Below are 13,691 nucleotides of genomic sequence, written 5' to 3' on the forward strand. Positions count from 1 at the left end.
TTTCATAACCTTATAAAAAATGCCCTGTGGGTAACCTTTAAATGAAAAATGCCTTTGGTAATAGTGTTGGTGACACATTGGCTCTCAAATGCATGTTTTACATTCATCATAGCACTTTTGCCCCTTGGGGTGCCTGTATGTCTCTCTTTGCATGCTCAGAGTGCAGCTAATATATCTCTTTTCATCCCTGTGCAAAACATAGAAGGCCAGTAACTATAGTTTAGAGGTTATAGTGAATGCCTAGTCAAAGGTAACATTATGGTAATGATAGTAAAACCTTTTAGTCCATATACAATAAACAATATTTTCCATTTCTGAAAAGGATGATGGCCTATATAAAGATGGCATTGCTAAGTAATGACATTAGACCACTCATGTTGCAAGTCTGCCATAAGTATAGATTTTCTCCCAAATGTAAGAAAATGATTTTTCTATTCAACACTTGATTGCCTATTTTGACTGCAAAATCACCATTTCACATATGGATGAAAATACTGGTAATTCTATTAATTTACCCATTTCTGGCAAATAAATAGAGTCTTGGATTTCTATAATGCTGCTAACATAGGAAAAAAAGTATAACAACATAGATCTTATGACAAGCTTTGTCAGTCATCAACTTCAGCACTAAACTGTATCCATTATTCCAACCATGATGCAGTCCTGTTTTGAGAAAATCCAAAATGTAGGCAATTTATGTCCTAAGAGCTCTGCAAGGGTGTATATATTTCTGTACATCATCACCTATGTTAGAAGGAAACAAGAAAAACTCAGTAGGTACTTAAGGAGGACACACCAATATGTTGTTTCATTATGTATAAGTATACTTATTAAGATTATATCAGTTTTATAAACTTCTAGACAATTGCATAGAAGTCAAGATTAAATGATCCTATAATATCTCTATTTATCATCTAGACCTTTTTAAAAATCATCTCTTTTTAAAAATTTACAGATGTTCTTGTGGCGTTTGGGAAAAGTTAAAGCCATTTGAAATCATGTTATACACGGCTTAGTCTTAGGCAAAAAAGTTAATAATCTGTTCCAGAACTTCTGCTCCTGGCTATGAAGAAGCTTGTATCAGACCACTCTCCTGTAAGGGACAATTATAAAAGCTGAATACAGTATAACAGAACATAACAAAACAATATTTAAAGGTACCTAAGAGCAACCAAGGCAATCAGGACTTGAGGGACAAATGTCTCAGAAATAAGGAAATCAGAGGGAAGAGATATGGGAACATATGTATATGTATAACTGATTCACTTTGTTGTAAAGCATAAACTAACACACCATTGTAAAGCAATTATACTCCAATAAAGATGTTAAAAAAAAAAAAAGAAATAAGGAAATCACAGAGAGGTCAATGCACAGGACAGCCCCCAAACAAAGAAGTAGCTGGCTCAAAATGTCAGTAGTGCTGAGTTTGAGAACCCCTGATGTAGAGCAAAGCTGGAGAATTTCCAAACATATCATAAAGCCATAGTTAAGACAATGTGGTATTACACAAGAACAGAAAATAAACCAATGAAACAGAATAGAAGGAGTCCAGAAACTGTGCACATATACAGGCCAACTAAATTATGACAACAGTACCACTGCTGTGAGAAAAGGATGGTTTTTTTCAACAAATATTTCTGGAACCAATGGGATAACTATATGGAAAATGTGAATCTTGACCTTAACCTTATACCATATACAAAATAAATCCTAGGTAGATTAGGAGCTTCTAGGAGATAACATACAAAAGTATCTACAGTAACTTGGGTCATGAAAACCTTTTTCAAATAGGACTCAAATCACTGATGACAAAAGAAAAAAATTGATAAATTGGGCATCATTAAAATTAACAAATTATTTTCAGCAAAATATACCGTTAAAAGGGTGGAAAAGCAAGTCACAGAATGGGGAAAGATATTTTCAATGTATATAATATGTATATATATCTTGTAAAAGAGTCATATCCAAATGTATAAAGAACATCTATAAAAGTTGAAAAGACAGACAACCTTATTTAAGATTACAGGCAAAGTACTTGAACGGCACTTTACAAAAGAAGACAGCCAGTAAACATGAAAATGTATTTTACATCATTATTTATCAGAGTCTAAATTTAAATCTCCAGTGTGATATCTCTACACCAGAATGTCTAATGTTGGGGAAAAAAAACTGACAATAACAAGTATTGGTGAAGATATTGAGCAACTAGAACTCACATACACTACTACTAGGAATATAAATTGGTTCAGCAACTTTGGAAATCTGGTTGGCAGTTGTCTTCTAAAGCTGAACATATGCATATCATGTGACTCAGCAGTTTTACTCCTAGGTATATATTCACCAGAAATGTGTATAGACATGCATGGAAAGATATGTACCAGAATTTTTTTAAAAAATTTAATTTTTAAAAATACTTACAGAATTTCTAAAAATTTTTTAGACTTCACTTTTTTAAAGCAGTTTTAGGTTCACAGCAAAATTGAAAGGCAGGCACAGAGATTTCCCATATACCCCTTGCCCCCCACCATTATCACCGTCACTCACCAGAGTGGTACTTTTGCTAACACTGGTGAACATAACGTTGACATACACATCATAATCACCCAGTCACATCATAACCAACCAAAGTCCATGGTTTGCTTTAGGGTTCACTCATGGTGTTGTACATTCTGTGGATTTGGACAAATGCATAATGACATGTATTCATCATTATGGTTTCATGCAGAGTATTTTCACTGCTCTAAAATTCCTCTTAGCTTCATCTATTCTTCCCTCCTCCCCTCCAGCCAACCCCTACCAACTACTGATTTTTTTTTACTGTCTCTATAGTTTTGCCTTTTTCAGAATGTCATATAGTTGGGGGCTTCCCTGGTAGCGCAGTGGTTGAGAGTCCGCCTGCCAATGCAGGGAACATGGGTTCGTGCCCTGGTCCGGGAAGATCCCACATGCCGCAGAGCGGCTGGGCCCGTGAGCCATGGCCGCTGAGCCTGCGCGTCCAGAGCCTGTGCTCCGCAATGGGAGAGGCCACAACAGTGAGAGGCCCGTGTACCGGAAAAAAAAAAAAAAAAGAATGTCATATAGTTGGAATCATACAGTATGTACCCTTTCCAGTTTGGCTTCTTTTACTTAGTAGGACATACTTAAGTTTCCTCCATGTTTTTTCATGGCTTGATGGCTCATTTCATTTTAGAGTGAAATAACATTCCATTGTCAAGATGTCCACAGTTCATTTATCCATTCACCTAACAAAGGACATCTTGGTTGCTTCCACGTTTTGCCAGTTATGAGTAAGGCTGCTGTAAGCATCCATGTATAGGTTTTGGTGTAAACATAAGTTTTCAGCTCTTTTGAGTAAGTATCAAGGAGTGCAATTGCTGGATCATATGATAAGATTATGTTTTGTCAGAAGTGCCAAACTGTCTTCCAAAGTGGCTGCACCATTTTGCATTCCCACCAGCAATGAATGAGAGTTCCTGTCGTTGCACATCCTTGTCAGTATTTGGTGTTGCTATTTTGGATTTTGTGTTCTGATAGGTGTGTAGTGGTTTCTCATTGTTTTAGTTTGCATTTCCCTGATGACATGATGCGAAACTTCTTTTCACATGCTTATTTGCCATCTGTGTATCTTTTTTGGTAAGACGTTTGTTAAGGTTTTTGGCCCATTTGTAAATTAGATTGTTTGTTTTCTTATTGTGGAATTTTAAGAGTTCTTTGTATATAGATATATTATTTAATATTTATTTATTTACTTTGATTGCTCCTGGTCTTAGTTGCAGTATGCAGGATCTTTAGTTGTGGCAGGCGGACTTCTTAGTTGTGGCATGCAAACTCTTAGCTGTGGCATACATGCAGGATTTAGTTCCCCGACCAGGGATCAATCCCAGGTCCCCTGCATTGGGAGTGTGGAATCTTACCAAGTGGACCACCAGGGAAGTTCCAAGAGTTCTTTGTATATTTTGGATGACACGCTTTATTAGATGTGTCTTTTGCTAATATTTTGCAAATGTTTTCTCCCTGTCTGTGGCTTGTCTTTTAATTCTCTTAACATTGTCTTCTGCAGAGCAGAAGTTTTTAATTTTAATGAAATCCAGCTTATCATTTATTTCTTTCAAGGATCATGTCTTTGGTTATGTATTTTAAAAAGCACCACCATATCCAAGGTCACCTAGGTTTTCTCCTCTGTTGTCTTCTAGGATTTTTATAGTGTTGTGTTTTATGTTTAGGTAGGTCTATGATTCATGTAGAGTTAAATTTTTTAATTTAAATTAACTTAATTAACTTTCATTAATTTACTTTTTAATTTAAGTTAATTAAGTTATTAATTCATTGTAAGTTCTGTGTCTAGATTCATTTGTTTACATGTGAATCACCAGCACCATTTATTGAAGAGACCATCTTTGCTCCATTGTATTGCCTTTGATTCTTTGTCACAGGTGAGTTGACTGTATTTATGGGGGCCTATTTGGGGTCTCACTGTTTGGCTTCATTGATCTATTTATCATTCTTATACCACACTGTTTTGATTATTATAGCTTTATAGTAAGTCTTGAAGTTGGGTAGCATCAGTCCTCTAACTTTATGCTTCTCCTTCAGCATCATATTGGCTATTCTGGGTCTTTTGCCTCTCCATATAAACTATAAAATCACTTTGTTGATATCCATAAAATAATTTTCTGAGATGTTGATTGGGATTGCATTGAATCTATAGGTCAATTTGGGAAGAACTGACAAATTGATAACATTGAGTCTTCCTATCTGTGAACATGGTATATCTCTCTCCATTATTGTGCTCTTTTATGTCACTCATCAGAGTTTTGTAGTTTTCCTCATATAGATCTTATTCATATTTTGTTAGATTTATACCTCAGTATTTCACCTTGGTGGGGTGCCATTGTGAATGGTATTGTTACAAGCATGTTTTTAACATTTTTATTCATTGTAGCTAAAAGCTAGAAACAAATAAATAGTGGTAGTCATACAATGGAATAGTATACAGCAATACAGCAATAGAATTGAGGAACTGTTGATTCATTCAGCAACATAAATGAATCTCACAAAATAATATTTAGGCAAAAAAACAGACACAAAAGATTATATGCCTGTGAATCCAGTGTATGAAGTTCTAATCCAGAAAAACTTATTTATGGTGAGAGACATCAGAATAATGGTTCCTCGTAGGTGCCCACTGAGAGAGGGAGCAAGAGAGAGCCTTTCTGGATGCTGGAAATATTCTATATCTTGATCTGGGTAGAGGTTACATGCTTATATGCTCATGTAAAACCTCATCAAGATGTACACCTAGGGCTTCCCTGGTGGCACAGTGGTTGAGAGTCCGCCTGCCGACGCAGGGGACACGGGTTCGTGCCCCGGTCCGGGAGGATCCCACATGCCATGGAGCGGCTGGGCCCGTGAGCCATGGCCACTGAGCCTGCGTGTCTGGAGCCTGTGCTCCACAACAGGAGAGGCCGCAACAGTGAGAGGCCCACATACCGCCAAAAAAAAAAAAAAAAAATTGTACACCTAGAATTTTCTGTACTTTATTCCTTATAAATTATACCTCAATAAAAAGGTTTTTAAATGACAATAGCAAGTTATAAAGTCACTAGGTTTCTTCATCCCAAGTCATGTGGTAAAAGAATGAAATATTATATCAGAAAAGTTAATAATTAAATTTAATTCTGAGATTCCTATCAGTCAACTTAAAGAAAATGGGGTTATAGAAATTGCATTATTCAGTAACAAGAAACATAAATTCTTTGGATGCTAAATGAAAGTAATATGCCACATCACCCTAATATATATAGTATTCATTTACATAATAAACATTTTCTACAGTAGTCTTCACCACAGATACACAACTGTGATTCATATGATCTTCTTTCAAGGGAAAAACAGAAATAAAAACAAAGCTCTAGTAAAATATTACAACCAGCTACCAAAGGAATAGATGGCTCTCTTTTTCTTGGTGACCTGTGGACATTTCTGGTGATTCTAATTTGATAGCAAGGGAGAAATACAGAGGTGTGTGTTTCCCAAATTTTTTTCTTTAAAATAATGGTGCTATAAAATATTATGCAAAAAACCCTTCTCCTAGTCAAATAATATTGGGAAGTACTTCTCAGTCCATCCAAGTACTGGACATCACAATATTCATTAATCATAGTTATGGTTCTCAGAAGTCTTGCAATGATGAAATCAGTGTTCCTAAACTGATTCAACTGTGGAATCCCTTTTTCTCAGGAAACCTAGGAATATCTAGTGGGAACATAACATGCACTTTTAGAAATGGTAACTTAGAGGAATAAGTCAATTAATGCATGTTGCATAGACCATCTTCAAATATCGTGCAGTAAACCAGCACTAAGCTGGAATTAAATTCTGATGATAGCCCAGAATAAAGACATTCAGGGCTACAAACTGGAGGAAAATCCTGAGCTTTGGATATTAGGTAAGTTGATGACAAGGATAATATCTTATTTTGGAAATTGAGGAAATTTGATTTCTTCTCTCAAAGGGAAAGCTTTGCCTCCTCTGTATGAAAATGTTCCATAAAAGTACATTCAAACAGGGTTATAATTTCTAGTCCAAAGTCATGTTTGGATCTGGCCAAATGAGCAATTGTTGCCCCTGAATTCTGCTCATGCTTCATGTTAATCCGGAAGTCTAACTGGTATCACTGGGTCACAGTTAATTTTAGCAGAACCTCAATCTAAATGTACATCCCTTTCCCAAATCTGACAAAATGGGTTAGCTGTACCTTGCGAATTAGGATGCAGGGACTGAGAGAACAAATAATAGGTTTTTTCTCAAAGTGTAATGTTTATTCAACACTGGAAATATCATGGATTTCATAACACCATCATGCATTTTTGTTAAGAAAAAGAGTCAACTGTATTTTACTTTTGATTTAATTTCTAGTTATCAGATAGAGCTACCCCACAAAGCTTGAGGGAACAGAGATGAAAAAGAACATATTCAGCATAAATTACCAGATGCATGTCTACTTAACCAAAATGTTTCTTAGATTTTTCATTGATACTCCTCCTCTTAAAAAAATTTATCATAACCTTTCTACTTTTGAATTATATTTCAACCTTAAATGAAATCAGACAGAAAACAATGATATGCAGCAAAGACTCTAAAATGAGCAAAGAATACACTGTAGACATATTTCTCTCATTAAAACTCTAACCCACTATTGGACTTCTCAGGTTTGTAAAGCACTGACTGATACTGATTATTCATCAACTTATTCTTGCCTGCAGGCAGATAACTATGTCACATTTGATTACTTTGATGACCTTTTTCTTTCTTTTTCCATTGAGAGTATGAATTATTGTGAAGAAAATCTGATCCTTCACTTAAAGGTCAAAATGCTTCTTTCTGACTCTAATTTATTTTCAAGAAGTTGAATGAACCGTCTTTCATCACTGACACTGTGACAAGTAGATATTTTCTTTACCTCTACCAACTCAAAACTGTAAACTGTGTTTTTGCAATCTTAGTGTCTGTAGTTCCATTGAAATGTTAAAAAGTAGTTTCTAACGCAGATGTTTCTGTGCCACAAAGACTGATTAGTATCACATTTTGCTTTTTCTTGAAAATATATCTATTATTTGCTAATAATATTATTGAGTAACATGCATTGCTTTCCTCCAATAATAACACGGTTCTCTTGTCTTTTGCCTCCCCTTTTCTGTACCTTTCTCTGCTTTTTGCTCTTACGACTTCATGTTTCAGTCTCCTGTGAGTCCTGGCTTTGAGGTAGGTACTAACTCTGCCTAGGAATGTGCTTCACCATCTTTTGCAAGCCAACATTATAATATTAAATTAACATCAGACAGTCATCTGTATTGACTCTATGAGAATACTCAGGTCAGAATTTAGCTCAGAATCCCACCTGCTGAACTGCAGAAAGCCCATGGTGGGTGGTGGTGGTGGTTGTCTTTTCCTGGTGTTATTGTTTAAGTTTTCACAGTCTTCAAGAAGACAAAGAGCAGTGCAGGCATTACACCAATAGTTCGTTTATTAGATAAAATTTTGCCCTCAGATTACTTGATTCCATAACATTGGTGTCTTTTCTATGAAGCTGGGCAGGCCAGTTGAGAATAGAACAGAACACAGTCAGCACTCACTTTACATGGTAGCATATTAACTGAAATGCCTGTATGCTGGAACTGTGTCCTGGTGCTAGGTACCATAGTACCATGCCAAGTGAGGTCACCATCCTGGTATCCAGCAGTTTTGGTTGGCGCCATAAGGCACAAAACAAAGACTGCCTGAAGAGGACTATAACTTTTCAAGAAAGGAGCTTTGAATCCTTAATGTATTATCACAGTCTATTTAATTATTTTTTAAAAAGATGGTACTAGTGTATGTATTAAGGTCTCAATCCAAGAAGAAATTTTATATGGAAAAACACACATTTCCTTCATAAAGGTTTTAAGTAAGACCACCTCCAAAATTGGCCTTTTGTCTATCTTAAGCAATTAATAACCTAAACATGGAGAAGTCAAGCATTAAAGCAGGATATACAACAGTGCTCTTCTTGTGATAACTTGTTTTGACCAGTTGACTTGTTAATGTTTCGTTTTTCTTATTTCTGTACCTCTGGTGAGTTGAGAGTTGACATATTGTTATTTTCTTTCATGAGACTAAATTTAAAATAGCATTATTAGTGTACATTCTAAGATGGTATTGTTAAGGTAACTCTAACATAGGAAGCAAATGAAAACACAACCAGAACATGTTCTGGGTTAAAGAAAATTGACAAGTCAAGATATCTTGATTCATAAGATGTAAAATGAAGAGATCTGCTTCAATAATAGTGAATTCCCATGTTTGAAAAATTATCCTAGTTCAAAATGTGCCGTACTTAGAAAAGTCTGGGGTGAATGCTAGGTCAGTATAATTTTTGATATTGTAAATTTAAATTTTGTAATTTACAGTGCCGTCCAGACATAATTTTAGATGTGGACTAGTATCTTTCCCTTCAAATTATCCTTTGGGAATGAAGCCAAAAGAGGGCGGGAAGCATTTTCCACTTCCCTCTCCTGCACTGAAATCGGAGCAGATGGTGTAAAAGAGGACTGAAGGGTAGTTTGCTTTTCTGTGGAAGTTGTACAACTTAAAGGCAGCCAGGCCTTCATGGGATAGCTCCTAAGGGTAACAAGATGCATCTTCTGCATAAGCTATTGTTCTTGAAGTTGTTTATAGCTGGTTTGATGAAAAGGTAACAAACTTTTCTTCTTTTCTTTATAATGTCCTGGAAGATAATTATTCATAAAATTTGACCAATATTTCAGAGAAATATTCTAGTGACAGTTTATGAGTTGCAAAACTGTTTGAGAAACCTGGTCATGGCTCCATGTTCAGCATGTCCTAGTCAGAGTTTATATTTTCAGGTTTGTAACTCAAGGATGCAAAAGTATACAAGTGTAGATCAGTCCTCTGCCCTCATGGACTTGCAGGAATGGACACTATGGAAACAAAGAAATGTGTTTTTGTAAAAGCTTTCTGGTATTACATTGCAATGATATATATTAATTTACTTAATCTCCCCTATTGATTAGATTGGTTCCTTTTTTTAAAAACAAGGTGGAAATAGGCATCCTTGTCTGTAATTTTTGCACACTTGTAAACATATTTGTAGGTTTCTCAGTAAGTATTTATCAAATGAATCCAGTACGTTATATCCTTAGAAGCCAAGTAGACCAAAGAATATACACATTTCTTTTTGCCAACTAGTTCTTCAAAAGGATGTAAAAGTTTAAATTTATGACTTCACTGACTGCAGTGTATGAGAGTTTGCATTTTCTCATAGTCTTCCCAACAATCAATTTTATCAGTATTTTAAAAGGTTTTTTTTTCAAAAATTTGATAGATAGGTAAAGTAATTTCTATTCCTAAATATTATTTCTTCACTGGAGAAGAGGAACAACTTTTCATATATTTATTGGACATCTGTATTTCACCTATGGTGAATTGCCTGTCTCTTTCTCTACTGAGTTGCTTATTGATTGCTTTGAATATACATATATATTTTTTTTTAAACTTAAAAAAAGTTTTAACATTTTTATTGGAATATAATTACTTTACAATGTTGTGTTAGTTTCTGCTGTGTAACAAAGTGAATCAGCTATATGTATACATATATATCCCCATATCTCCTCCCTCTTGCATCTCCCTCCCACCCTCCCTATCCCACCCCTCTAGGTGGACACAAAGCACTGAGCTGATCTCCCTGTGCTATGCGGCTGCTTCCCACTAGCTATCCGTTTTACATTTGGTAGTATATATAAGTCTATGCCACCCTCTCACTTCCTCCCAGCTTACCCTTCCCCTCCCCGTGTCCTCAAGTTCATTCTCTACGTCTGCATCTTTATTCCTGTCCTGCCCCTAGGTTCTTCAGAACCTTTTTTTTTTTTTTTAGATTCCATATATATGTGTTAGCATACGGTATTTGTTTTTCTCTTTCTGACTCACTTCATTCTGTTTGACAGACTCTAGGTCCATCCACCTCACTACAAACAACTCAATTTCGTTTCTTTTTATGGCTGAGTAATATTCCACTGCATATATGTGCCACGTCTTGTTTATACATTCATCTGTCAATGGACACTTAGGTTGCTTCCATGTGCCACATATATATATGTGCCACATATATATGTGCCACATCTTCTTTATACATTCATCTGTCGATGGACACTTAGGTTGCTTCCATGCCCTGGCTATTGTAAATAGTGCTGCAGTTAACACTGTAGTACATGACTCTTTTTTTGAGTTATGGTTTTCTCAAGATGTATGCCCAGTAGTGGGATTGCTGGGTCCTATGCTAGTTCTATTTGTAGTTTTTTAAGGAACCTCCATACTGTTCTCCATAGTGGCTGTATCAATTTACATTCCCACCAGCAGTGCAAGAGGGTTCCCTTTTCTCCACTCCCTCTCCAGCATTTATTGTTTGTAGATTTTTTGATGATGGCCATTCTGACTGGTATGAGGTGATACCTCATTGTAGCTTTGATTTGCATTTCTCTAATGGTTAGTGATGTTGAGCATCCTTTCATGTGTTTGTTGGCAATCTGTATATCTTCTTTGGAGAAATGTTTATTTAGGTCTTCTGCCCATTTTTGGATTTGATTGTTTGTTTTTTGATGTTGAGCTGCATGAGCTGCTTGTATATTTTGGAGATTAATCCTTTGTCAGTTGCTTCATTTGCAAGTATTTTCTCCCATTCTGAGGGTTGTCTTTTTGTCTTGTTTATGGTTTCGTTTGCTGTGCAAAAGCTTTTAAGTTTCATTAGGTCCCATTTGTTTATTTTTGTTTTTATTTATTTCTCTAGGAGGTGGGTCAAAAAGGATCTTGCTGTGATTGATGTCATAGAATGTTCTGCCCATGTCTTCCTCTAAGAGTTTTATAGTGTCTGGCCTTACATTTAGGTCTTTAATTGAATATATAGTATGATAGTAATCCTCTGTCTGTTAATCTGTGATGAAAGTATATTTTCAGTTTTACATGTGTTTTTGATGGCTTTTTCCCATACTGATAGTTTAATACAGAGAAAACATTTTCACTCATTATCTTACTATACATGGAATACTATTGAAAATAAATCAATGTAGGCAGATTAAACATAATATTCTTTTCAAATGATTCAAGAGAATAGTCTCTTCTTGATGTAAATAAGCTGAATTCAAGGTAGGAAATGAAGCAGAATTAAAGTCACTGGTGTCCTTTGCAATGACAGGATACAATTGATGACACAATATGTTTTTAAGTTAGGTAGGCCTTATGGAATTTTTTTTAAATTTAAGAACTTTACTGAAGTTATTTTAAATATTTTTAGATGTCTTTAAGGAAGCATTTACTATTATAGCTTTGAAGTTAAGAGGCTCTAGAGAGGTTTTTTTTTTTTGGTGAAATTAAATGCTTCTAGACTAGTCTTCTTGGTAATTCTTATCATTCAGACTGCCTTACAGTAAGATATTATTAGGAAATAAATTGCTCATTCCAAAAGCTTTCTCTATGTTTGACTGTTTAACCTTCACATCCTTTAGTTTTTACAAAATTTGGACAATATTCAGTTCAACATTTTATGTGAGGGTGCGTATTTTCTAAATAATACTTTTCCATAAACCACTATTATTTTTATAAAGTTTCCAGAGTCACATTTAATTAAGACAAGTATTGTAGTAAAAGGAACTCTTGGCTGCATACTCTCCTAGAAAATCTCCCCCCAAAATGACTCATTCAGTTACTGTTTCTGTTCATTAATAAATAAGTAAAGACAAGAGAATGCCACTATTGCATTACCTATCTGTAATTGGGTATGATCCTGATACACTTTATAATAGTTAAGGCAGATTCTTTTCAAATGAGCAAATACTGGGGGGGAAAATTATTTCTAATGAAACTATGGTGAAATTTCTGGCCAAATAAATATTTTCCAGGATATTTTCCAAAGTAGCAAAAGTCTATCTAGAGGTAGACAGTTTAATTGTTATGCTTGTGTTCTGGAGTTCCAGGAATCCTGGTGATCCATCTGAATTAAGAAGTTGTTTTTCCATTTAAATATGAACCATGACATCCAGTACGTTAGCTAGATATTGCAAGATTTCTTTTGATGATTGTACAGACTAGTTCTCTAAATTCAAACCTGGGCAGTGTATACTTCCAGTGAGGAAAAGACATCCAAGAATTATTTAACTGGCACTTCTCCACCTCCTGAGAGGCAGAAGAGTATGTGCACTGGTGCGTTTGTCAGGAAGGAGCCCATCAGTAAAATTAAGAGTGTGAGGCCTTCTTTGATGTGCTATTAATCAGCTGTTGCCTGATTTCATTCAATTTGTCTGGCTTGTCATCTGTACATTATTATTTCATGTTCTGAACATAGACTTCCAGATGTGTAATTCTAACTATGAACACAGCTGGAGAGTTCTTCATGAGTTCCACTGGGGAAGAGGACATCATATACCACTTGTCCACAGTTACAAACATATAGGTCTTTGGAACAAATGGATCTTTAGTGAAGCCCCTGAAGAGCCTGCACTCACATCGGGAAGGTACCTTGGCCTCCATAACACTCCCCACTGCCATGACTTAAGACACAAAACATTGCTCTCTGCTTTAAGATGCAAAACAACCCCCACGGACCCAGTTACCAGTAACAGGCATTTGCTAAGTGGCTATCTGTGTCCATCTACTGTCATGCCAGGCCTGTCAAATTTAAGTCTCTGCTTCTTAAATTACTCACCAATCATGACTACTAAGCTCCAAGGCAGTAATCGATGGGAAAATCTCTTTCTAGATTACTTCATTCAGCTCATAAACCGAGGCCAGGCCCCTGTCAATTCAGTCAAGGTCAAATACTATGAGAATATGTGTCCCTAAAATCACTTTTGAATTTTCCACATGATCTGCTTACCTTCCAGTTCACTTTCTATATGGAGATCAAATCTGACAGTCAAAACCCTCAACTTGTTGACATGCAGAGTTATTTTCTTCCTCAGCAGAAATGCTTTTTTATTTTATGAATGTATAGTGTGTGGTGTTAAGGTTGCATTGCCTTCAAGTATAAGGAGAGGCAGTACTTGTATTATGTCTCCCCTTTCCTCCAGGAACCCAGGGATTTGTAGGATGTCAGTAACTGACATTTTGAAAGAACACTGCATGTAATTTATAACAGTTCTCCA

The 13,691-nt window shown here is 35.7% G+C and overlaps 1 protein-coding gene across 3 annotated transcripts in view; it reads left to right on the top strand.

The window, feature by feature from the left end:
• The window catches only part of PRKD1 (protein kinase D1), a 343,255-nt gene that overhangs the window by 264,509 nt on the left and 65,055 nt on the right, over positions 1-13,691 (top strand). For 2 of the 3 annotated variants that reach the window (XM_067028633.1, XM_059056015.2), the window contains exon 5: positions 7,741-7,764. The exons of the other annotated variant lie outside the window; for it this stretch is intronic. In XM_067028633.1, coding sequence (XP_066884734.1) covers positions 7,741-7,764 — 24 coding nt within the window. The remainder of the gene's footprint in view (positions 1-7,740; positions 7,765-13,691) is intronic. 3 annotated transcript variants of the gene reach the window in all.

Source organism: Kogia breviceps, chromosome 3 (genome assembly GCF_026419965.1).
Source record: "Kogia breviceps isolate mKogBre1 chromosome 3, mKogBre1 haplotype 1, whole genome shotgun sequence".
Classification (NCBI taxonomy): Eukaryota; Metazoa; Chordata; class Mammalia; order Artiodactyla; family Physeteridae; genus Kogia; species Kogia breviceps.